Below are 24,575 nucleotides of genomic sequence, written 5' to 3'. Positions count from 1 at the left end.
ATCCATTTATTTATTTGTTTTTTTTTTTTTAAATTTTGATTTTGAATATTTTCCTACAGTTACATGTTTCATGTTTTTTCTTTCTCTCCCAAACCCCTCTAACTCCCTTAGCCAACGTACAATTCCACTGGGTTTTACATGTATCATTGATTAAGACCTAATTCCATAATTATTGATAGTTGGACTAGAGTTATCATTTAGTGTCTTCATCCCCAATAATATCCACATCAGCCCATATGTTCAAGCAGTTGTTTTTCTTCTGTGATTCTCCTCCCACAGTTCTTCCTCTGAATGTGGCTAGTTTTCTTTCTCATAAGTCCCTCAGCCTTGCTCTGGATCCTTGCATTGCTGCTAGTAGAGAAGTCCCTTATGTTCGATTGTATGTGGATCCATTGAAAGAAAATAAACTTTCTGAAAATCAAAGTTTTCTAAAAGTGGAATGGGTTGCTTAGTGAGGAGGTAGGTTCACTGTGACTGGTTCCTTGTGACGGGAGGTCTTCGAGTTGAAGCCAGATAGCTATTGGTTGTCAATATTGTAGAGGGGATGATTGCTGTTCAGATCCTAGTAACACCTGAAGATTTTCCAGGTCCCTTCCAGATTGGAGCATCCATGAATCTGAGGTTTGATGACTGGCTGCCTGGGTAGAGAAGGACCCAGAGCAAATCCCTAAAGGAAGGTCTCTCTCTTCCTTTCCTTTCTTCCTTTCATATATATGTATATATGTATATATATATGAATTATACATATATATACATATAAACATTCATTTACAAAAATTTTTTGAGTCCCAAATTTTCTCCCTCTCTTCAGCCCCTCCCTCAGCCACCGAAAAGGCAAGAAATGTTATATCGACTATATATGTAAAATCATGCAAAACATTTCCCTATTAGTTACCTTGCAAAAAATTTTAAAAGGCAAGAAAGTGAAAAAAATTATGCTTAAATTTGCACTGACTTCATCAGTTCTCTGTCTCTCTCTCTCTCTCTGTCTCTCTCTCTCTAAGGTAGATTGCATTTTTCAACATGACTCCTTCGGAATTGTCTTGAATTGAATTGATTAGATCAGAATAGACAAGTCATTCTCTTACTTCCCTTTCAATAAATAGTTGTCAGTCGTATATTTATTAAGCGCCTGCTATGTGCCAGGCACTTTGTATGAAAGACTTCTAGAGAGTTGGATACTCTAGGTGGGTGGGGAGGCGGAGGTGGTGTTCTATTCCGACAAGAGGTGGAAGGCGGAACCCGAGGACGTAGGAACCCCTCTCTCGCCACCCCCGGGTGGGGAAGGGAGCACTTTCCCTTTGCACCCTCGTCCCCATACCCGGAGGAAGCGGCCACACTTCCGGCGCGCGGCTATAGCGGCCTCGGAGGACTGACGTTCAAGTCCGGTCTGGGAGTAGGACCCCCACAGGGCGTCTCGGCCATCAGTCGTAGATCCTCTGGGACCCCAGCGGACTGAACTCGGGTTAGGACGGCCTTGAAGGGCGGCTGGGTGTCCTCGATGGATCCGGAGCTGGCCCGGAGCCTCTTCTTCGAGGGCGCCACGGTGGTGGCTCTGGACGTGCCCGTGGGCACCGAGTTCGGCATCGACTGCAGCTCGTGGCAGGTGGGCCCTCGCTTCCGCGGCGTCAAGATGATCCCTCCGGGCGTCCATCTGGTGCACTACAGCGCAGCGGGCCGCAGCCCCATCGGCACCCGCGAGACAGGCCCGCGCACGGGCTTCTTCGTGACCCTGCAGCCGCGGGGGCTACGCCTGCTCCGCTGGGATGCAGCCCGCGAGGAGCTGGACCTCAGCCCGCCGCCCGAAGAGCAGCTGGAGGCCGCCCGGGCCAACCTGCAGGAGCTGGATCGCTTTCTGGGGCCCTATCCCTACGACCGGCTGAAGAAGTGGGTGTCCCTGAGTAACTGCCTCAGCGAGGAAACAGTGCAGCGATTGCAGCCCGAGAATGGGCAGATCTGCGCTTTCTCCGAGGTGCTGCCGGTCCTGCCCCTAAGACATACCAAGGACCGAGCAGAACAGGGTCCGCCGCCCTGTGCCACAGAGTGCAAGAGCTATCAGGAGGGCCTGGCCCGTCTGCCCCAGATGAAGCAGAAAGCCGGCACCGAGATCCGGTTCACCAAGTTACCCAAACAGACCTACCCCGACGGTGCGAGCCCAGCTGAGATCACCAAGCATAGCATGGACCTGAGCTATGCCCTAGAGACTGTGATTAACAGTCAGTACTCCACCAATCCCCAGGATGTCCTGGGTAGGTATAAATGGTTCCCTTTTGCTCCAAAGGTAAGAAGGAGGGCTGAAAGTCAAAGTGGTGCCATCCTAAAAGAACGGAATTTGGAGCTATTAGACTTAAGAGGTCAGGCTTTACCATTCACTAATCTTAGACCAGTCTTTTCTCCATCTAAGGATTTTAGTTGCTTCTTCTGTAAAACAAAGCATGATTCTTAAGGCCCTCTGTAGGCCCAAATGGCCTTTATAAAATGATTTTGGGAGATCCTAAAACTTTTATAGCTCCTCTTAGGAAATTGTAGAAGGCCAGACCTAGAATAGACAGAGATCTCTCTCCTATCTTACAGATAACATGGCATTGCATTTAGGCCCAGAGTAAGGAAGGTACTTGTCTAAGGTTATATTTGAACCTATTCTCTTGTCTATTAAACTAGGGCTTATCCAAGAGACAATTCAACTTTCCTCTTTAGCATTTAACAAACATTAAGCATATGCTAGGTACAGAATGTAGTAGGAAATAAAAAAAAAAGATAGGTAAAACACAAGACACAATCACTTCTCATCAAGAGCTCAGTATAGTGGGATAGTTAAAACATGTACAGATAAATAGAATGCAAAGTAGTACAAATATAAGTAGTACAAAAATAAGACCAGGTTTCTAAATGAAGGGGGAGGTGAGCTGGGAGGTCCCTTAGAGCTTGAAATGCCATGCCACAGTCCAAAGAACTTGGAATTATGAAAGTTAGGGAAGGCTTCACTAAGGAAGTAGTAACCATAGGATGTCAAGAGGTGGAGATGAAATGAAGGGACATTCCTTTAGAACTATTGACCTCTTTTTTTTTTTTTTTTTTTTTTTTAATTAAAACGCTTACCTTCCATCTTGGAGTCAATACTATGTATTGGCTCCAAGGCAGAAGAGTGGTAAGGGTAGGCAATGGGGGTCAAGTGACTTGCCTAGGGTCACACAGCTAGGAAGTGTCTGAGGCCAGATTTGAACCTAGGACCTCCCTCTCTAGGCCTGGCTCTCAATCCACTGAGCTACCCAGCTGCCTCCTATTGAAGGCCTCTCAATCCACTGAGCTACCCAGCTGCCCCCTATTGACCTCTTTTATAATTTTATTTCCTTGCTTAGAAGAGGAGAATTTTTCATGAAAAGATCATTAGTCTTGTCAGCAGGTATGTGGGTCCCTCTTGAGTCCTGGTCTAGTTATGTAGTCAGTGAATCATGAACTAGTTCTTCAGGTTTATGAAGTTGATTCATGTTGAATGTTGTATGCATAAAAAGTTGATTAGTATAAAGCAGGGTTTTTTGGCAGCATATAACTTCATGGAGTACTTCTCAAGCTGTGATACATTTTATAGTCCCGTGAAGCAGGAGATGCCATCGCTAGTCACTAACAGAGTAACCTAGAGATCCACAAGTTTAGTTGCTGGCCAAGGTTACATCACATTTTAACAGTGAGTCTCAGCTATTTTTTTGTGTATCACAAAGGTAGTTGGTGGAGTTGCAGCATTTAACACATCTGCTCATCCTGATGGTTCATCATCATTTCACTACATTGGCTTCTTGCGGCTCTCTGAGCAGTAGTTTGTTCCATTACTCTGTGTCCCTTAGCACATCCTATAGCCCTCTTTCATTCCCCTGTGCATTTCCTGAAATGCTTCCCTATGTTTTCAACATCCATCCAGTTCCAATGTAATTATAGCGTATAAAGCACTGGACTATGGGTCAGGATACTTGGGCACTGTTGCCAGGTTTGTCATGTGCTCATTATGTGATCTCAGCCAAGTCTACTCTGGGCATCATTGTCTCCATCTAAAAACAAGGGTATAGTATTAGATGATTTCCAATTTACCATTCAACTCCAAAAATTCTATGTTCTGTGAGTCAGATCATAGAAAAACTGCTTTGCTCCTAAGAATTATGAGGACTTAGAAATTAAATTGGGAAGATTTCCTTTTAAAGACCCTATAAAGTATTGAGTCTCTATACTTCAGGCTTCAATTCTCCGGATGCTTTAGTTGGAGCTGAGCTGCCTTGTTCAGAAGCATTGCCTTCTTCTCAGCCCCTACTTTGCCACAGTCAGGTTGCTCAAGGCCCTCTGCCCCCCTTACCTCCCAACTCTACTGTGAGTAGTGATTAAAAGGGAGAGTGTCCCTAGGCACATGCAAATGGAATGGCTGGTTCTTAGGGGATATAGGAAGGGACCAGAAATAGTCAAATTAGAATTTTTTATGGGGTGTTGGGACAAACCTGCTCAGTTACAGGCAGGTAGACAAGCAGGCAACACACTATATTAAATGCTAACAGTGTGTCAGACACTGTCTAGGAGCTGAAGATAAAAATTCAAGCAAAGAGAAAAACAGTTCCTGTCCTCAAGAACCTTAATTTTAATTGGGGAAAACAACATATAAAGAGAGCTGAAAATGGAGGAGAGGGAGACAAGGTGAATGGTAGCAGTCCAGAAGAGTTTGCACAGCCTGGACCCTTCCCTGAAATGGAGGCTTTCAAAGGAGCTCATCAGTGGGAGAAAGGGGCAAGCATGAGAAAGGGGTGTTGCCTCTTGCTTCCTGACCTTTGTTGGTAGGAAAACATGATTAGTAGCTTTTGAAGCATTTTGTGTGGAGACCAATACTCATATATTTTTCTTTTGGAAGTAGAGCTGAAAATAGGGAGTAAGTAAGGAAGGTAAATAGCTGTTGAAATTATAAAAAGGGATGCCTTTTCCATTAGCACATATAGTTGAAATGTGTGTTGGGATCATTTGTTTCTATATGAGCTTCATTTCCAAATATATACCTTCTTCCTCTTCTACTTGGTGAACCATTCCTTGTAACAAAGAATAAATATGAAAAGCAAAAAAGAAAAAAAAAGCAATACAGCAAAACCTATCCAATACAGTAACTGGATTTGACAGTTTATGTAATATTGTTTACCTGTAAACTCTAACTTCTGCCAAGAAGGAAGGAAGGTATATTTTTTTCTCCTCAAGGACCAGGTTTAGTGGTTATAATTACAGAGTACAAGGGCTCTTTTTTGTTTCTGTTACTTCCATTTTTCATTATTGTGAGCATTGTGCATATATTGTTTTCTCAATTCTGTTTACTGTACCAAATTTGCATAAACACATTTTAATAACTTTTTTGCCATGTAAACATTTAGTGGTAAGACAGTCTGTATGCTCCCGTGAAGGCTTTGAGCCTTTAGTGGACAGCAAGTCACACAGGGTGAGACCTTTAAACTTCCCTTTGTGAACACAGATGCCTTAAAATCATAGAATGCTGGCTGGAAGGGTCTTTAGACACCATTTAGTTCAGTCCCTTCATTTTACAGATGTAAAAAATGAGTATTGTGGCAAAAAATGGCACAACTAAGATTTGAACTGAGGTCTGATCTTCAATCTCATGATTTTTCAACTGTGCAAAACTGTGTTCCTTAATTTTCCTTGCTTAATTGTGATTTTATCCATCTTTCCCAAGTTCTCCCACAAAGGGAGAACTAACCTAAAAATTAATAGTTGTAGTCATTAAAGGTCATCTATTCAGTGTAAAAGGAATTATTAAAAAACTGAGATGAGTAGGAACTATAGACATTGCTTTCCTGGCTTTGATCGAAGGGGCTATCTAGAACTATTTCAGAGAGTAAGTAGGATGTCCTCTACTATGACTCATCTCTTTCTCAATATCCCAGGTCCCTGTTGGTCATAGTGGGAGAGCGCCACAAATATAGAGTTGTGTAAAGTGGAGGTCAGGGGACTCCAGCTCTAGCACTATAGGATTTTGTGTCTTGAATAATTTCACTGATACTAAGATCTTACATTAGGATTTGATACCAAACTTTCTCCTAAAATTTCAATTTCCTGTCTCTGGGACTCATCAGCTGAACTGCAGTTTGCCTTTATCTGCTTCCTGATTGGGCATGTTTATGATGCATTTGAACATTGGAAGCAGCTCCTGAACCTCCTCTGCAGGGCAGAAGAAGCCATTGGGAAGTACAGCGACCTCTACAGCCGCCTTATTTCCATCTTGTACCACGAACTCAATGAGATTCCTGCTGACTTCTTTGTAGACATCATCTCTCAAGATAATTTCTTAACCAGCACCTTGCAGGTAAGCTTCCTGTCCAGGTGAGCCAGCAATTATGACAAATAGACAACTTTACCTGGTTGGATGAGAGAATTTTTTAAAGGATGAGGACTCTTTTTAAAGAAAGTCTTCCAAAATCCCTGTGACAGCTCTGATTTGAATAGGTGTTTTCCAAGCATTTTGCTAGGGATAACAAAGTTTTTTCATTTCCATTTCTCAAGGACTAGAATAGTTTCCCAAACCTCAGACTCACCTCCCACATTCATGATATTGAGTCTGAAATAGTAATTTTGCTTCAGCCTTATACTTCAAGCTTGAGTTTTGAAGATTATTCCCACTGAAATGTCTGTAGCTCTTCAAATTTCATTTGAACATTAAAGTAACTTTGATTTCCTTTTCAAACAAAATGCCAGCTTCTGCTGTGGTTCTCATCTAGAAAAAAGGAAATTTCCTTTTAACTTAGCAATTAAATTTTCATTATGAACTGTAATTAGGAGAGATGCTTCAAATGATGTATAGTTTTCATCTTGTGCCGCTCCTTCTCTTTTCAAACAGATCAGTCTCCTTAATGTACTTCTGCCATTATGTGGTTCAGTTATGTCCTCAGGCCTAGACGCAGCATAGACCTGCAAACCGTTGGTTTCCATTATCTTCCCCAATGAGCTGCTTCTTCCTGCATATAAAGGTGCTTTAGAAATCCCCTAGTACTTAGCAGTCTGTATGTAGTAGGTGCTTAGTTAATGTTTGTTGAAAAATACTATTCCACTTACAGTGATGCTGCTTTATCCCCTACAACACCTGGCACATTATCAGGAACTTGGTAAGATCAATAAATGTGTATTCATTGATGATAGATTTCCTAAATCCACTCACTCTTATGAACAGAGCCTGTTTTATCCCCTGGGAAGTAGTAGGATGATACCATTACCTGACTTCTGTAGAACATCTTAGCATTTTATGTTATAGCTAGAAGGCGGAAATGAGTTATTCTCATTTATAAACTGAACCTGGTTTAAACAATTTGAGAAGGTTTTAGCAAAAGTATAACATTACCCTTCACCTGATATGGATCAAATCCTACTTCGTACAAGGATTCCTCCTCACACAATCTTTATTCCAGCCAGATTGCTTATTAACTGTTGTTCTCCATTCATGACATTCCATCTCCTACTTCCATGTTTTTGCACTGGCTCTCCTTCCTCCTTCCTCATATATTTAGAATGTTCTCCATTGTCATTTCTACATCTTGGAACCGTATCTCCCTTTGAGGCTTGACTTTAGTACTATATTCTTTATGAAGCTTTTCCCAATTCCTCCAGTTGTTATACCCTTCTCCCTCATCAGTTTAATATTTATTTGGGGTCTATACTTCTCTGTGAACATGTATCCCCCAAGTGAAATGTAAACTCCTTGAGGGAAGAAACTGTCTCTCTTTTATATTGCATTTCCAATGCCTTGAATAGTGCTTTGCATGTTGTAGGTACTTAATAAATACTTTATTGATTGTTAGATATAAATATAAGTAAGACTTAGTTCCTGCTCTCCCTCCCCCCTTTTTATTTATTTATTTTTTTAAGTTTTTTTCCATGGTTACATGATTCATGTTCTCTTCCTCCCCTTTTCCCTCCCCTGTCCCAGAGCTGACAAGCAATTCCACTGAGTTATACATGTATTATCACTCTTTCTGTATTATTCTGTATTATTTCTGTATTATTCATTTTTATAATAATCTTTTAAAACCAAAACCCCAACTCATATACCCTTATGAACAAATGATAAATCATATGTTTTTCTTCTGCATTTCTACTCCCACAGTTCTTTCTCTTGAGGTGGATAGCTTTCTTTCTCATAAGTCTCTCAGGATTGTCCTGGATCATTGCATTGCTATTAGTAGCAAAGTGGATTGCATTTGATTGCCCCATAATGTTTCAGTTACTGTGTACAATGTTCTCCTGGTTCTGCTCATTTTACTCTGCATCAGTTCATTGAGGTCTTCCCAGTTTTTATAAAAATAAAGCAGATTATCATTCCTTATTGCCCAATAGTATCCATAGTTCTTGCTCTCAAGGAGTTCATAATCTGATAGGAAAAAATAAGACATAAATGACTAGGAATAATAATAAATAGAATATAGAGGTGCCTGGGAGGTAGAGAGTGCTAAGAGTATTTGGAGTGGGAGAGAGATAAAGGAAGCTATATGGCAGAGTTTACATTTAAGCTGAGCCTGGAAGGATGAGTAGGATTTCAGTTATAGAAATTAAAATAGGGGTAGAAAGGGAACATTCAAGGTGTAAGGAATGGTCCAGTCCCTAAAATATGTGACTGTATGGAGGCAGAATACATTTGGGGAACATTTAAATAGATCTGTTTAGCTAAAGTTTGGACCATGTGAAAATGAATGTTAAAATAAGCCTGCAAGGAGCAGCCAGGAAGCACAGTGGATAGAGAGCCAGATATGAAATGGAGAGGGCCTAGGTTCAAATGTGCCTCAGACATTTTGAAGTTGTGTGACCCTGGGCAAATCACTTAATCCCAATTGACCAGCCATTGTCATTCTTAGAATTGATACTAGGACTGAAGGTAAGAATTTAAAAAAAAACAAAAAACTTAAGTCTGGAAAGATAGGTTCGAGTCAGTTTGTGGAGGGCTTTGAATTCTTGGTGAAGAATTTAGACTTTATTTACTAAGCACTAGGATGCTTTTGAAAGATTTTGAGCAGGGAAATAAAATGACCAAAGATGAGCATTAGAAAGGTTACCCTGGCAGTGTGTGCAAGGATAATTGGAGAGAGGACTAGAAGATAAATAATTAGAGGGTAATGAGTTAAGAGTCTTATGCCAAAAAGAACTATAGAGAGCCTTATGTTGCTTCTGTGAATAAAGATCACTTAAACTAAAAAAATCCTCAAGAAGGAAAAGAAAATGCAACTATATGAGAAAAAATTCCTTTTAAAGGGGACCCCCTTGAGGAGGCTTCCTTGAATTTTAAAGGAGCATCCTTTCAGATGCCTGAGCATCCTGGAGGAAGTTTTGACTTTAGTCTCCTTGAGATCTTTTCCTTCCCATCCCTAGATAAAGTGAAAAACATTATAGAGTTAGTGTAATCATACTAAAGCCAGCCTGTCATTGGCTCTCTAGGGCATTGTCAGCACAACAGACAGCTGAGTTCTAATTGCAGGATCTTTTTTGCCAGCAATGATTTATGAAGCAGAAAGAGCCCAGCTGGATTTCTAGATTCCCAGGTGGGGTTTATAAAGCTGATGGTTGGAAAATTTTTTTTCTTTGACTTTTAACTGAGAAAATTTGGTATATTTATTTGGAAAACAATAAATGCACTCTCTCCCCCTTTTAATTTTTTAGCATTTATGTAAAATCATTTAAAAATAAAAAAATAGATATATTAATGTAATCTTAGGAAAAAAAACTAGCCTTCAAATTCAGATTCAGATGCTCTAGCACAGGGGCTTGTATATGGTTTTTTGTTTAGTCGTGACTGACTCCCTTTGGGTTTTTCTCAGCAAAGGTACTAAAGTGGTTTGCCATTTCCTTCTCTAGATCATTTTATAGATGGGGGAACTGAGGCAGACATTGTTAAGTTTCTTGTCCAGAATCTCACAGCTAGTAAGTTTCTGAGACCAGATTTGAGCTTAGGTCTTCCTGACTCTAGGCCTGGCACCCTATCTACTAGGGTACCTATCTTCCCTTTGCATATAGTAAATATTCATTAAATGTTTATTGAGTTGAACAAATGGTCGTCTACACTTGGTAACTGTTTAGGTATGGGAGAAATAGTTTAAAGAGAGACTTCTGTTGCATTTATGTGAAAACAGCAACAACACTGATGTTTACTTGGTTTAGAATACTACTCTGGTAATCTGGAGCCTAAATTTAGGTCCAGGTTTTACCACTAGCATGCCCATTATGACTTTATTTATTTATTTTTTTCCTTAAGCCCTTACCTTCCGTCTTGGAATCAATACTGTGTATTGGTTCCAAGGCAGAAGAGTGGTAAGGGCTAGGCAATGGGGTTAAATGACTTGCCCAGGGTCACACAGCTGGGAAGTGTCTGAGGCCAGATTTGAACCTAGGACCTCCTGTCTCTAGGCCTGGCTCTTAATCCACTGAGCTACCCAGCTGCTCCCCCTGTGTGACTTTAGATTGGTCATTTAACACAAACCTGTTATTATAAATTGAAAGGTTTGGGCTAAACCTACCGGTCATTCTGCCGACTTTTTCAATAGCTTTAATAGCCTTCACAGTCATTCTTTCTATCCCATCCCCTTCCCTCATCATCAGAAACCTAAATATTGCTATTGATTTCTCTGACAACATGAACTCACAGTTCTTTAACGTCAACTCTTAACTTCCTCTAACCTATTTCAACTACATCCCAGCATGGTCAAGTCTTAGACCTCACTATCTCTTGGAATTGTGCCATCTCCAATTGAGGATTTTTAGAGAAGGAAGAGGAGACTACACATTTTGCTCTTCCATACTCCATACTCCATACTCTTTGATGATACATAACCCCACTGGATTCTTTGTTCTTTTTTTTTTTTTTTTTTTAACCTATGCCTTCTGTCTTAGAATCAATACTATGTATTGGTTCCAAGGTTGAAGAGCAGTAGGGACTAGGCAATGGAGGTTAAGTGACTTGCCCAGGGTCATACAACTAGAAAGTGTCTAAGGCCACATTTGAACCCCAACCTCTCTAGGCCTGGCTCTCAATCCACTGAGCCACCTAGCTGCTCTTGGATCCTTTTTCCTTCTAGCTCCTTTAGTTCTCATCCCATCTATCTCCTTACCTTTGCTGTCAAATTCATGGCTCAACTTCCTCACTACCCACTCTTCCCTCAAACTCTTGTGATCATGATACTGTAGATTCTTCCTTCCCTTTGTATACTTATTCTTCCCTCTATATGACTAAAGAATAGTCATAAAGGAGTCTGGTTCTCATCCTGTCTAGGTGATTGCTCCTTTGAAGGATAACCATTTGTGTCCATATCCCCTAATTGTGGGTATCTCCTAAAGATCTGTTTAGGACCCTTCTCTCTGTCTGTCTATCTCTCTACATATATATATGTGTGTGTGTGTGTATATATATTCTCCATTGGTGAACTGATCAGTTTCCATGAATTTGATCGTAATTTTTCTTCAGATGACTTCCACAAATCTTTGTATCCAATCTTAATGTCTCTTCTGAGCTCTCTGCTATAGACCTCTTTACTTGAAAATCTTATAGGCATATCCAATTCAACATCTACAAACTTAGTATCTTTCCTGCATCAAGGTTTAGATCTTTCTATTTCAGTGTATAGCGAACCTTTTAGAGACCAAGTACCCAAACTGCAACCCTTACACCATCTGGGGAGGGGGGAAATGCTCCCATTGGGCTGCTGTTCAGAAGAGCAAGTCATGTGAGAAATGTTTTCAGGCACATGTAGAGAAAGGGAAGGGAACAGTCTGTGCTCCCCCCTACCCCCCAGCACATGTGCCATAGGTAGGTTCACCAACATGGTTCTAGTAACTAGTTGATCATCTGCATTACCTGGGAGTCATTCTTGATGCTTGTCTTTCCCTCACCCCATATTGTCATTTGCCAAATCTTGTCCTTCACCACATCTCTTATGTCTCTTCTACACACATATGACCACTCCCCTAGTTCAAGCCCTCATCACCTCATGCCTGCATTGTCATAATAATCTTACTGGCCTCCCTGCTTTGGAAGAAGCTCCATATTTGACCCAACTCTCAAAATAATTTTCCTAAAACACAATTTTTCTGCTCAAGAATCTTTACTTGGCTCCCTATTGCCTTTAAGATAAATATAAACTCCTTAGCTTGATTTTTAGACCCTAGCTTTCACCTAATTTTCCAGATTTATTTCACATTGATTCTCCTTTATGAACTCAGCATTCTAGCCAAATTGATTTACTTGCTGTTCCCTAAACTCAGCAGTTTAAACTCCTACCTCTGTACCTTTTTATACAGGCCATCCACATTCCATATATACCTGACCACAGCCCTATTTTATCAGTTTTATCAATGACTTGGATGAAAAGTATAGATATTTTTATCAAATTTATATGTGACTTGAAGTAGGGAAGGGTAGCTAATAAGTTGGATGACAGAATTGGAATCCAAAAAGGTCTGCACTTAACAAATTATTTGCTGAACTGGGTTGATTTGGAACACTTCACCTAATCTAAAAAGAAAAAAACTTAATGGGGATAATATAAAATTCTACATGTGAGTTTTAAAAAAACAGCCCCATAGAGTTAATAACAGTATGTATATAATGCCATTACACAATCTCATTAGATACCTACAGCAACCCTAAGGGGTTATATTATACCTAATGATAACTTCCTTTCTCTCTTTTTTAAAACCTTTACCTTCCATTTTAAAATTAATACTAAGTATCAGTTCCAAGGCAAAATAGTAGAAAGGGTTAGGTAATTGGGATTAAGTGATTTGTCCAGGATCACAGAGATAGGCAGTATCTGAAATCACATTTGAACCCAGGACCTCTTGTCTCCAGGCCTGGCTCTTAATCTACTGAACCATCTACTATAAAAGGGGAAACAGGTTATGGTTGGACTGGTTATTAATATTTAAAGGTGTGGTCGCCAAGGAACTGAATAAATACCAATTCCTAAAATGATTTTAGTAATTTATTTACAAAATATAAGAAAGAGTGGAAGTAGAGAGATGAGAAGAGGGTAGAGTAAGAGATCTAACTTAATGAACTAGATTTGTATGCAAGTCTGGGCTTTACTCCAGCAAGGCTCCAGAGACCCAGCCAGAGAGCCTAAAAGTCAGTTAACAAAGGGTTTAGTCACAAGGGCTTCTCTCAATCAAGGGCCCCTCCGGAGGCTAAGGTAGTCAGTCTTCTTCACTCACCATGTGTAGTTCTAAGGGAAAGATTTAAGAACAGTCTCACCAAGGTCTCAGTTCTCAGCCAGCACTCCTCCAGGTCCAAGACACGAACAAGAAGAGAGAAGCTGAACTCACTGAACTCTCTTTTAAAGGTGCTTCTTTTGCATCGTTTCCTGTGCCTTCCTCTTAGTTTACGTGTCCAATCACAACAGACGCTTTTCTTAGGACTGTCTAGGGGGCAGTCAGCAAATTTTGATTCGTCACTCACTCTTGCACACGTGGGTCACAGACCTCCCAACTTGTGAATTAAGTAGGGATGTTCTCACCTTTGGTGATTAGATTAAGGATGGGCAGGGCAGATTTAATTTCATTATCACACTACTTACCCCCAATGCTCCATTTTTTAAAAATTTAAATATTTTATTTTTTAGAAAAATTTTCCATGGTTACATGATTGATATTTTTACTTTCCCCTTCACCCCCCCCCCATAGCCAACACGCAAATTCCACTGGTTTTAACATGTGTCATCAATCAAGACTTATTTACATATTATTGATAGTTGCCCAATGCTACCTTTCTTAAAGATTAGGAAACTGAGGCTCATAGAGGTTTAAGTGACTTGCCTGTGATCACAGAGTTAGAAGGTGTAGGAAGGCAGGCTTAAACTCGGCTCCCATCTATCTCTAAGCCTAGCAAGTCTTCCCATAATATCACTACCTTAAACAGGATGGGAAGAGAATAACTAGCCAAGAGTCCATGTTTAAAAGACCTTAGGGAGGTCAGCCCCTATCTACATTTTTCAAAGCTTACCATCGTCCTTAAAAAAAAAAAATTTTTTTTTATAGTGTGACTTTCTATATTTAGATTATTTATCCCTTAAGAATTCATTGTTATATGCCAGTCTAAACCTATGTCCTACCAAATTTTTGTCTACTTTTCGCAGTAGTTCTTGTTGAATAAATGGGTTTTCCCACCCAAAAAGAAACAAATCAAAACAAAACAAAAGGCCTTCGGACTTTAGTAAACTACAAACTCAGGATGATTTAAAAATGATGTGAGAGCCCCAATATGTGATGTGACAACCCAAAAAGCTAATGCCACCATAGGTAGGCATACATCAGTGGTAGTATCCCAAAAGAGATTATAACTTCTTGTACTCTTCCCTAGTTAGTTATTTGGAGAATTTTCTTCTCTTCTTGGCATCTTATTTTAAGAATATTGATAAAGGTTAAACATATCCAGAGGATGGAGACCAGGGATGGTCAAGGGACTTGAAAACTGCCATCCAAGGTAGCTGGTAATGTGTAACCTGGAAAAAAGATTTAGAGGGGTGAGGGGTGAATGAAAGGAAGGGGAGATAGAAAATGAGAAATATGTTATCTATATCTTCAGGAATATGAAGTGATATCATAGAGAAGAGGAATAGATTTGGCTTGCTGGGACTCAAAGGGCAGAACAAGTAACAATTAGAAGTGTTGTAGAAAGTCTAATTTTACTCCAGTGTTAAGGAAGAAATTTCTTAACACTTGCTACCAGCCAACAGTGGAATGAATTTTCTCTTGAGGTCGTGAGTGCCCCATCAATGAAGGTTTTCCAGCAGAAAGTGACCTACTGAGCAAGTATTTATTAAGTGCCTATTATATTCTAGGCACTGTGCTAGGTATTGGGCATACTTGACAAAAGAGAGAGCATACTCAGGCCTCAAAGATATTTATATTCTTATGGACAACCACTGGAGAATGTTATGTTATAGAAGGAATTCCTGTTTAGGTAAGGGTAAAAAGGGTCACTTCAGTAGACCCAGCTCCAAATTCAAGAATCCATTCTGTTTTCAGATATAGTTGCAAAATGAATATGAAGAAAATTAAGAATCAGTTTTTTGAAATATGTGCATCTTTATCAGAATAATAGAATACTGAGATCATAAGAATACACTGAAACGTGACTGAAATTGTCTTTAGGCCTTGGGGCTAAAATTGGAATTTAAATTGAATTCAAAATACATCTTTATCGAACTTAATCTTTTTTGGCAGTTGGCCCCTACTGGTGCACTAGACTCACACATAATGCCTTAAATCTAGTATGCAACTTCATTGTGAAATTTAGATAGGAGCTCTTGACAGTCAAAAACTGTTTATCTGGTGATTGGGAGAATGAAGTCAAAAGTTCCAGTCAGCCAAAGAATTACTTTGTATTGCCTCGGTCACTTGGTTATTGCTTAATCAAGTAGCAAATATTTGTTTAGGACTTACTGTGTGCAAGCTCTGTACTAGGTGCCTGGGATATGAAGACAAATAGGAAACAATCTCTTCCCTGAAGGAGCTTACATTCTGCCAGATGAGACAAAATACATATGAGGGGGAGGGTCAGGAAAGGCCTCTTGTAGGAGACATAATTTAGATTGAACTTTGAAAGGATCTAAGGATTATTAATGAAATTGTAGTGGTTTAAGTCTGACTTGATTATGAAAGTTCTCTGCAGTATATAAATCTTTCTCTGAAAACAGCATCAATTAAGTGACTTGCCCAGGACCACACAGCTAGGAAGTGTCTGAGGCCAGATTTAAACTCAGGTCTTACCATCTCCAGGTCTGGCTCTATCCATTGAGCCTACCAGCTTCCCCTGGCAAAATCATTTTTAATACCCCACACTCCTGTTTTACTTGTGCCTAAATAACCAGGTATTGGATGGAAATATGACAAAAGATGGAATAGTCCTTGTCAGAGGGGTTGTAGAAAGACACTGATGTATTGTATTGATGGAGCTAAGCAAGAGCCCAACTGTTGTTGGAAAACAGCTTGAAATTGTGCAAAGTAAGGAGTACCTTAGTTCCAATCCCACCTCTGTTTCTAGCTTTGTGAACTGGTCTTTTCACCTAGCCTTAGGCAACTGTCTTAAAGTTGTACATTATGCTTATACATTATACATATTATATCTGTTGGTGGAGGAATTTCCTCCATAGAAGAAATCAAGTCTGAAAAGGAGTTCTCTGCTGCAACCCCTGTGTTCTCCTTAGTGGTACCTCCTTCTTTGTTCACATCCTTAACTATGCCGAACATGGTACTTTCATAACAAACCAAATTATACAGAATATATATTTATGTTTCAAAGCTAAACAAATGATTTTAGGTCTACAAAAGCCACTTGGAAAATGTTGCACATATTTGTATTTCTCAGGTTCTATTCCTTTCTTGCAAAAAAAAAAAGTCATGATTTTTTAACCCATTATCTTCAAATTTTATAGTAGTTTTTTCTATGGTAGCTTAAGTAAAACTCACTAGTTTTAGTTTTGTCTCTTGACTAGTTGTGTGGCCTTGGATAAATTGCTTAACCAACTACTCTGAATCTCAATTTCTTTATCTATTAAATGAATATGGTAATTCCTCTCTTGCTGGCCTTTAAGGGTTTGTCTTGAGCAAGTGAGAAAAGAGAACACTACATTTTAAAAAAATATCCAAGATTATTGGCATTAGGACAGAAGGATGTGTCGACTTGTATTTTTTCCCAGCCTCTGGTTAATGTTGCCCTGGGGCAGGTGGATAGGGAGCCAGTTTGTTCTATCCCCTTGTTACTAGTTGCTACCAGATTCAGACTGATGATTATGCTTGTAGGGTAGTTCAAGACACCCCCACCCCCACCCCAGGCTGCATTTTGCCCATCCCTGCTGTCCTCAGGGCTATTAGTGTCTCCATCTCTCCAACATTGCCAACGAGTGTTCATTTGGTGTGTTAAGATCAGGAAACTGGAGAGAGCTAGTGTCACACTGGGAGCTCAGGAGGAACCTGAGGTGAGCTGGAAGTGGATGAGGCCCCTGTAAACAGAGCTACTTGTAAAAGGAGACTCTTCAGTATTACACTCAATTCCATTAGATGCCTTCGGATTAGCAGCTCACTCTCCCTGCTGCCCTCCAACTCTGGTAACCCCACTCCTCCCTCTAATTCATTATCGATTTGGCATTTGTTTTGGCTGCTCTTTATGCTCTTGCCTTTAGTTCTCCATGATTGTCCCCCTCTGTCTGTAACCTTTGGCCCAGCTTCCTCAGAATGAAATCATTCAAAACAAAGCCCAGTAACCCTTCATTTTCATTCTGTTGCTGTGCCCTATGGTGCAGGAGAAAAGGGACTTAGATGTGGGATATAAAGGGGATTTGTTGATTGACTAAGGGTGGAGAAAGGAGATGTTTACTGAGGCCTACAGTACTTGACCCATAATCTGGTATCTAGGACAGTTGATTGAAAAGAAGAAGGGCATGGGCTAGGACAGATCACACTATGTTTTTTCCTCATCCCCTAAAACAAACTTAAAAAAAAAAAACCATACAAGTTGAATAGAGAGGAAAAAGGAAGCTCAGAGCTTATTACTTTAGTTGATTGATAATTGGGAAAGGACATATAGGATCTGGAGTTGTAAGGGACCTTAGAGCTTATATAGTTTAAGTCTTATCCCTAAAGCTTGAATCCCCTCAGTAACATCCCCAAGTGGAATGTTCCAGCCTCTGCTTAAACTGTCACTATTCCATTGGGCAGTTTGTTCCTTTGTTAGGGAGTTCTTCCTTATGTTGATCCAAATCTGCTTCCCAATAACTATACTATTGATGGTATATGTGTGGCCCTCGGGCCTTTGTCACCTGTTTCTCCCCCAAAGACATTGTCTCTGTATCATCAAGACATCAGTAAGTTTGATATGCTATTGCCAAAGGACAAAGGTAAAACCTCACCTTAGAGTGGGGTGGCTCTATTTTGGAAGTCTAATTTCTATCCAGGTTATGTTCCTCTCTGTCTGTCTGTCTGTCTGTCTGTCTGTCTGTCTGTCTGTCTGTTTGTCTCTCCTTCTCCTCTTCTCTTCTTTCTCTTCTCTTGTTGGATAGAACATAGCAGGTGTCCTGGACTACTGCCAGTAGCAGCTGATCTACCAGTTATAGGAAGAGATCAACCCAGCAGGGAAATTTCCACATCCCCATTTCTGCTTGATCTCATTTCTAAGGAATGACTTTTTTTCTTTTCTTCCTTTCAGGTTTTCTTTTCCTACATCTGCAGCACCACTGTTGATGAGACACTGAGACGGAAAGCAGAGAAATTCAAGGCCCATCTGACTAAGAAATTCAAATGGGACTTTGAGGCTGAGCCAGATGACTGTGCCCCAGTGGTGGTGGAGCTTCCAGAAGGTGTTAACTTGGAAGTGACAGGCTAGCTCCCAGACTCTTCTTCCCAAGAGGCCAATCATCTTGAATTTGGAGCTCCTTTCTGCCTGGTGTCCTTTTCAACTGTAAGGGAGATCCAGAGCTCCATTTAATGGGTTTGGAATAGGGTGTCCATGTCTAATAACCCCGGGCCCCTGTGGCTTCCTCTGTGGGCTCATTCCTACTTCCTACCATAGTCTGGTATTTCACCAAAACTGACTTCCTCAAAGAAGCTGCCGTAGTGACAACTTAATTCTTCCTAAGGAATGGAGAGATTGAACTGGGAAGAAGGAAGGGAGAAACCACCAAGTTTTCCTTGGGGAGCAGTCTGCCTTGAGATACTTTAAAAAAAAAATCAGATACTACAAACTCTACATTTGTTAGTATTTGATTTTATTTTTTCCTAGATGTCCTTTAAAGCCAGGGATAGTAGTGACAGGTGAGAAGATTACTGTGCCTGTTAAATTTTAATAATGTTGTTTGATATTCAGAAGCAAGATGTCTCTGAAGGAAAAACTCAGTTGTATATAAGGAAGACAATTCCACAGTGTCTGAGGACTAGAGTAGTTTTCAATCTCTACTTTAATTACATTCCTCTAGTTCTGGGTTCAGATTATTTAATCCCACTGTGCCTGGTACAGTTACTATGGGAAGCCATACCCAGAGGGTGGAAGTGGAGCAGCCACTGGCATTGACAGATGTAGCCCCTGGGCATACCCTTTTCTGATCCTTCTAAAATAGGAATCCTGACCACATGAACTGATAAACTTTTCTGGAACTATCTAGTAAAGGAAGATTTCTCCTTATGGTTTTTGGTGTTGCTATAATTCAACAGCAAGAAGAAAGCAAACCTTCCTTCCCCCTCTTACCTTCCCCTAGAGTTGTTTCCATATGTTATGGAAGCTTTGTGGCCCATGTTGGGACCTCTGAATAGTTTACAATTTTGCCTAAATTCCCTAGGTTTTAATGACCTTTCCCTTTCCCTCTTCCCCTCCATTTCTTCCCTCTAACTGTCAGTCTTTCTGATTAATTGAAGCATCCACATAAAATGGAGCTCAAAGGTTATGCCAATAATCTGTAGGCAAAATGTTGTACTTAAAGGGAGATTGCTCTGAACTGCTTACCTTGTCATGTTGTACAACAGAGCAAGCCCCCGCTGCCACTTTCTTTACCACATTCTGGTGCTTCGGCTTTTAACTGAGAATCCTGACTGGGTAGGATTTTTGGTCCCACTTGTTTCCTTGGGGAGATTCCTTTATATGAAGGTTGGATGTATTAAATCTTTTCCTTGAGAATAAAATTGTTGTGTGTGAATCTCTCCTATAGGTAATGTCATTGTTCTAAATTAGAGCATTGTTAGATTTGCCATTTTCATTCCTGCAGTACTTAAATGGAGTCCCTTACCCCTAGCTAATATCTGGCCCTATTTATTAGCCCCAGGGAGCCGGGTGGCAGCCAAAATGTCCTTTCCTTCACTTTTAACAATAGAAAAATCAAGGCAGAGAAGAGATAAATGACATGAAAATTTTAGAACTGCCTATGAACCTTAGAGGTCATCTATTCCATTTTGTGGAATGTAGAGAATGAATAAGTCAGGAACAAAGTTAGAAACATGTCCAATAGAACTAAATTCTCTGTATTTCTACTTGAAACTTAAATTATGGGCAATTAATTTTTTTCCCTTAGCACTAAGAAACCAAATTATTATAGGAGTGAAGCTGGTGAGGGGAAAATGCCTTGAAAAGACAAATTCACAAACCCGACATCCTGTGGATATATTTGTAAAGCTGGTTTGTTTATGTTTTTAGCATAATCAACCGAAGGATTGCTTTTCTGACCCACTCAGCTGCCTTGTGACAAATGATGACTGTTTCCAAGTGCTATGAAATTCCCTATGAAAGGGAATTTCATAGCACTGAAACCAACAGAATGATTTCCCTGCAACTGATCTTCCCAGCCTCTCAGCAATGACTTACCCAATATCCAACTGTTGTAATATTCCTGTATCTCAGCAGTCTGTTGTTAGTCTCCCAGATTTTGGTCACACAGACTCTAGTCCCTTCTGCATCAGGAAGAGGAAATGCAGAGAAGATGGAGTAGGTATGCAGAGAACAAGTCACATCAGGCTGTGTAGACTTTAAAAAGAAGGATGATTAAGATTGCCTATCTTCATAGATGGTGACTCTAGACTGAAAGATAGTAGGGAAAAACCCCTCCTAAACACTGGAGATTCCCAGAAGCTTTTGATCTGCTTGCAGCTCTTTGAGAGATCCTGTCTTTAGACTTCATCTTGTTTTTGAATGCTTCCTCTCCATCAAACCTTTCTAATTCTTTAGCTTTGTAAATCCAGTTTGCAGGCCTGTCCAATCTCCTTCTGTGTGCTTGCTTCTTTGTTGGGTGCTGGATGGAATAGTCAGAAATAGGGAAGATTTGCTAAGTGACAGCCAAGCGGATCCCCTGCCCACCCACTCAAGGAAAGAAGGTGATTTTGGAGAGTCCCAAGAGTCCCCCTTCCCCAATACTTTTTCATCTAAACTTGCTTGTATAGGACCAAATGCACCTTTGTTTCCTAGATTTAGTGCCTAGTAAACCAAGGTCCTTTTATTTGGACCACTTTTGACTCCTTTGGAAAATTGGAAATAATACTATCTCAAACAGGTGGAGAAGTTATACTTCACTATGAACTGCTTAGTGGGTTGAGAGTAATACAAATCCTAATCATTACCATCTTCATTGTGATGTATACTTATTGGGCCAAAGGCAAAATAAATCATAGCTGCTAAGAGTTGGAAGGGACCTCAGGTGGTTAAGGACTTTTATAGAGGAGATTCATCTATCAAACAAATTCTTGAACAAACGATAGGCCCTTTCTTTTGTTTTCCAAAGCTAAGATTCTGTAAGTCTGTGGTAGTTGAAGATCATAAGATTTAGAACTAAAAATTTTAGTGATGATCTAATCTATGTCCTTCAGTTGGGAGATAGGGAAGCTGAGGTCCAGAGGGCAGATGACTTGATCCAAGTGACAGACGTAGTAAGTAGCAGAGCTGAGATCTTAACCCAGATCCTTTGACTTCAAACCCAGTTTTCTTCACTATAACACAGAGTTGGTTCTTTGAACTGTGGTTTGGACTCTGAAGGATTCGACCAATGGCTCTCTCCACTGGACAAAACACCTTCAATTCTTTTATTTTATTTATTTTAATATTTTATTTAATTTTTTATTTGTCAAATATTTATTGGGTAGGTGGGAAAAGGGAGGCAGGGTCCAGAAAAGTCCTTCTTGGTAGCAGCCTTCCTCATGGCACGCTGCAGATTGCCTTTCCCTCTTGGAGTTCCCATCCTCTTTAAAAAAATGAACTTAAGAACTCATTTATCCTTGGAGACAACAACAACATGGCCTCTCATAAGGGGCAAACTTAACACCCATCCTGAATCACGTCTCACAAACTTTGTGCTTGGTCAAGCCCGGCCTCCTACCCACCCCCACCCACCCCCCACCTTGTGTTGAGGCTTTAAAACATTCTTGGTGACTTTAGGGCCCTCTCTGAGGTCCATGACCATGGGTCCAGAGATAGCCATGGCTATGGTGCCATCATAGCTCCAGTAACAACCACAGCAAAAAGATCCCCGGTTCTTTTAAACTAAATTTCCTGGTAGCTTTCCTCTAATGTGTTCCTGCTAAAATTTGGTATCCAGAACTGACCATAAAATCCCAGGTATGTACTGCAGAGTACGTTGCCAATAAACAGTTCCTGAGTACAGACTTGGCATGGAGGCAGTACTGATTGTGTTGCCCCAGCCCATTCTCCTGGAGAGCCAAGGGTTGTATTTCTCACCACTCTGGACTAAAATGCATATGTGTGAGGCTGATGACAGCTGTCTTAAGCTTTTAAAAATACTTTCAACGTATAGTCCCACCGAGACATCTTGAAAGATTTGCCCAGTCATGGTGTGTTGTCACTTTGGGGCTTTAAGAAGCTTATTTCATTATCGGGCTCCCAGTGGGGAGGGCTTTGCCTTGTATATCATCTCCAAAGACAATGGTGCCAAATGCTTGTGTTCATTTATCTACTCGGTTCTCTTTAGCAAGCCTAATCAGGAGTATGATGCAACCTCCCTTTTGGGCTTTCTGTCCACTTAGTTCTAGAGGAAGCCAGAGGTTGGAAGTTGCTGCATTAGCACAACATTGTCAGGTTTTAAAAGGCCCACATTGCAAAATGCCTTAAAATGAAGAAGGATGAAATTAATTTTGTTACAGATTGTGTCCTTTCAATTTTTAATTTGGCTTCACATTGATTTATTTTTCCTCTTGTCTTATGCTTTTTGGAGTGGAGAAAATAATCATCTCATTTAATTTCTCAACCTCCCCGTTGAGGCAGAGAAAGCACTTACACATTTTATAAATAAGTGCCAGAGGTTAAGTGTCTTGCCCAAGGACACACAGCGATTCTGGGGTAGAGCCAGGACCTGATCCTAAGTCTAGGTCTTTTGACTTGAGAGATATGCTATACCCATCTGCCACATCTCACCCCTTAATTGCTTTACTTTCTTTTCTTTTTAAACCCTTCTGCCTTATGGATATGAGTATCACTTCCAAGGCCAAAGAGTGGTAAGGGCTAGGCAATTGAGGTTAAGTGGATTGTGCGGGGTCACACACCTACAACGTATTTGAGGTCTAAATTTGAACCCAAGACCTCATCTCTAGGCTTGGTGCTTTCTCCACCGAACTACCTAGCTGCCCCTCATTGTTTTATTTTCTGCTACAATAAAGCAGAGTTGTGCCAGAGCCTTTGAAATATAGACTGCCACAGGCTGATTCTTCAAGGGACTCAAAAATGTCTACGGGCAGGTGCTACTGTGGATTAAATCCTGACTCTCTAACCTAGAGGAGATAAATCTAGACCTCCTGACTGACACCTTAATGATTTATATCAAAAGGGGCATAACGGTGCCAAGTTTCTTCCTTGATAGGAAACCATAAATTCTGCCATTGAATCCCTTTAAGTGTCAGCCATGTGGAGGGGTTTGGGTATGATAGAAGAGTAGCTATCGAAGAACCAGACTGGAGGACTTAAATACCAATCTTTGATCTCTCAGGCAACAGGGAGTGATTATTCATTCCAGAGCAGGGGAGTAATGTGAGAATAAGCTGTCCTGCATGAGCTGGGCTCCATTTTTCCCCCATTTAAACTGAAGATCTTCAGGAAAGACAAGACAAGAGGCCCCCAGGGAGTGGAAAGGAGGGACACTAGACTCGGCTTATCTCACAACGAGTGCTGTCCTGTTTGGTCATCATGGGCAATAGGTGGATTGTCCGGCTAACAGAACTGGATCCCTGGGACCAGAAAAGGCTTAGTGGGATGAATCAATAGTCTGGCTGTCAGGATGGTTATTGTATTCGGATGTGAGCACAGACCATGTGGAGCAATGCCCAGACTGAATGAATGGGAAGGATGGTGATTGGTGACCACATGTCTGTTGGTGAGTCATCACTGACTGTCCCCAGTGATAGAAGCAAGCCCAGTCTGGACCACATATTCATTAAAGTTAGAAGGATATTACGTGTGTCTTTTCTTTTGGGGGGAGGAAATAGCTAGCTGTGAGTTAGGGCTGAGGGGGGCAATTTTTAGGCTGAGACCCAGAGGCTTCTGAGTCCTGTGCACTAAGATTTCCCCTCCCAGACTGTGCCCTTGAAGATTTTAATTTGAATTTTATGTACTCATTTAATGTGTGGTCCTGTCCAAAGCTTCCCTTTTAGATCAGTTTCCCCAGCTTTAAAAATGAGGTATCTCTAAAGTCCATTCCAGATCTGACATTCTGAGAGTCCCTAATGCTTCTGAGTATATGCAAATAGTTTGTATGAGCATATGTTAATTGTCTGTGTCCATGCATGTTGGTGCGTGAGCATCCAGGGGGGTGGGGGACAGAGAATATTTTTCTGTCCCTTGGATGAGCTCACAGTGATCATGTAAAGCTGCTCCTTGTTGTCTCTCCCAGGCCACCTGCCCCTTCCATCTAGGCTATTTTAGGTTATATCAGTGGCTCCGGTTGCAAATTGTATGCATCATCACATGTGCATTTGAGGCTGCCTTCTGTACTTCCACACTTGAGCTAGGAGCCCAGCTGTGGCTTTGACGTTCCTTTCTAACCCTCACACCAGCCTATTGCTGCGGTTCTCTTTTCCCACCTTGTCTCCAAGGCCCC

General features: G+C 40.7%; 1 protein-coding gene across 1 annotated transcript; it reads left to right on the top strand.

Moving 5' to 3' along the window:
• Positions 1-1,498: 1,498 nt before the first annotated feature.
• AAR2 (AAR2 splicing factor) lies at positions 1,499-19,671 on the top strand. Its single transcript, XM_044661576.1, has 3 exons — positions 1,499-2,249; positions 6,108-6,337; positions 18,206-19,671. The coding sequence occupies exons 1-3, from the start codon at positions 1,502-1,504 to the stop codon at positions 18,380-18,382; spliced, it is 1,155 nt and encodes a 384-aa protein (XP_044517511.1). The 5' UTR covers positions 1,499-1,501; the 3' UTR covers positions 18,383-19,671.
• Positions 19,672-24,575: the final 4,904 nt, after the last annotated feature.

This window comes from Gracilinanus agilis, chromosome 2 (assembly GCF_016433145.1).
Source record: "Gracilinanus agilis isolate LMUSP501 chromosome 2, AgileGrace, whole genome shotgun sequence".
Taxonomy (NCBI): domain Eukaryota; kingdom Metazoa; phylum Chordata; class Mammalia; order Didelphimorphia; family Didelphidae; genus Gracilinanus; species Gracilinanus agilis.
Note: the sequence above shows the minus strand (reverse complement) of the source record. Positions and strands in the feature narration are given on the sequence as shown.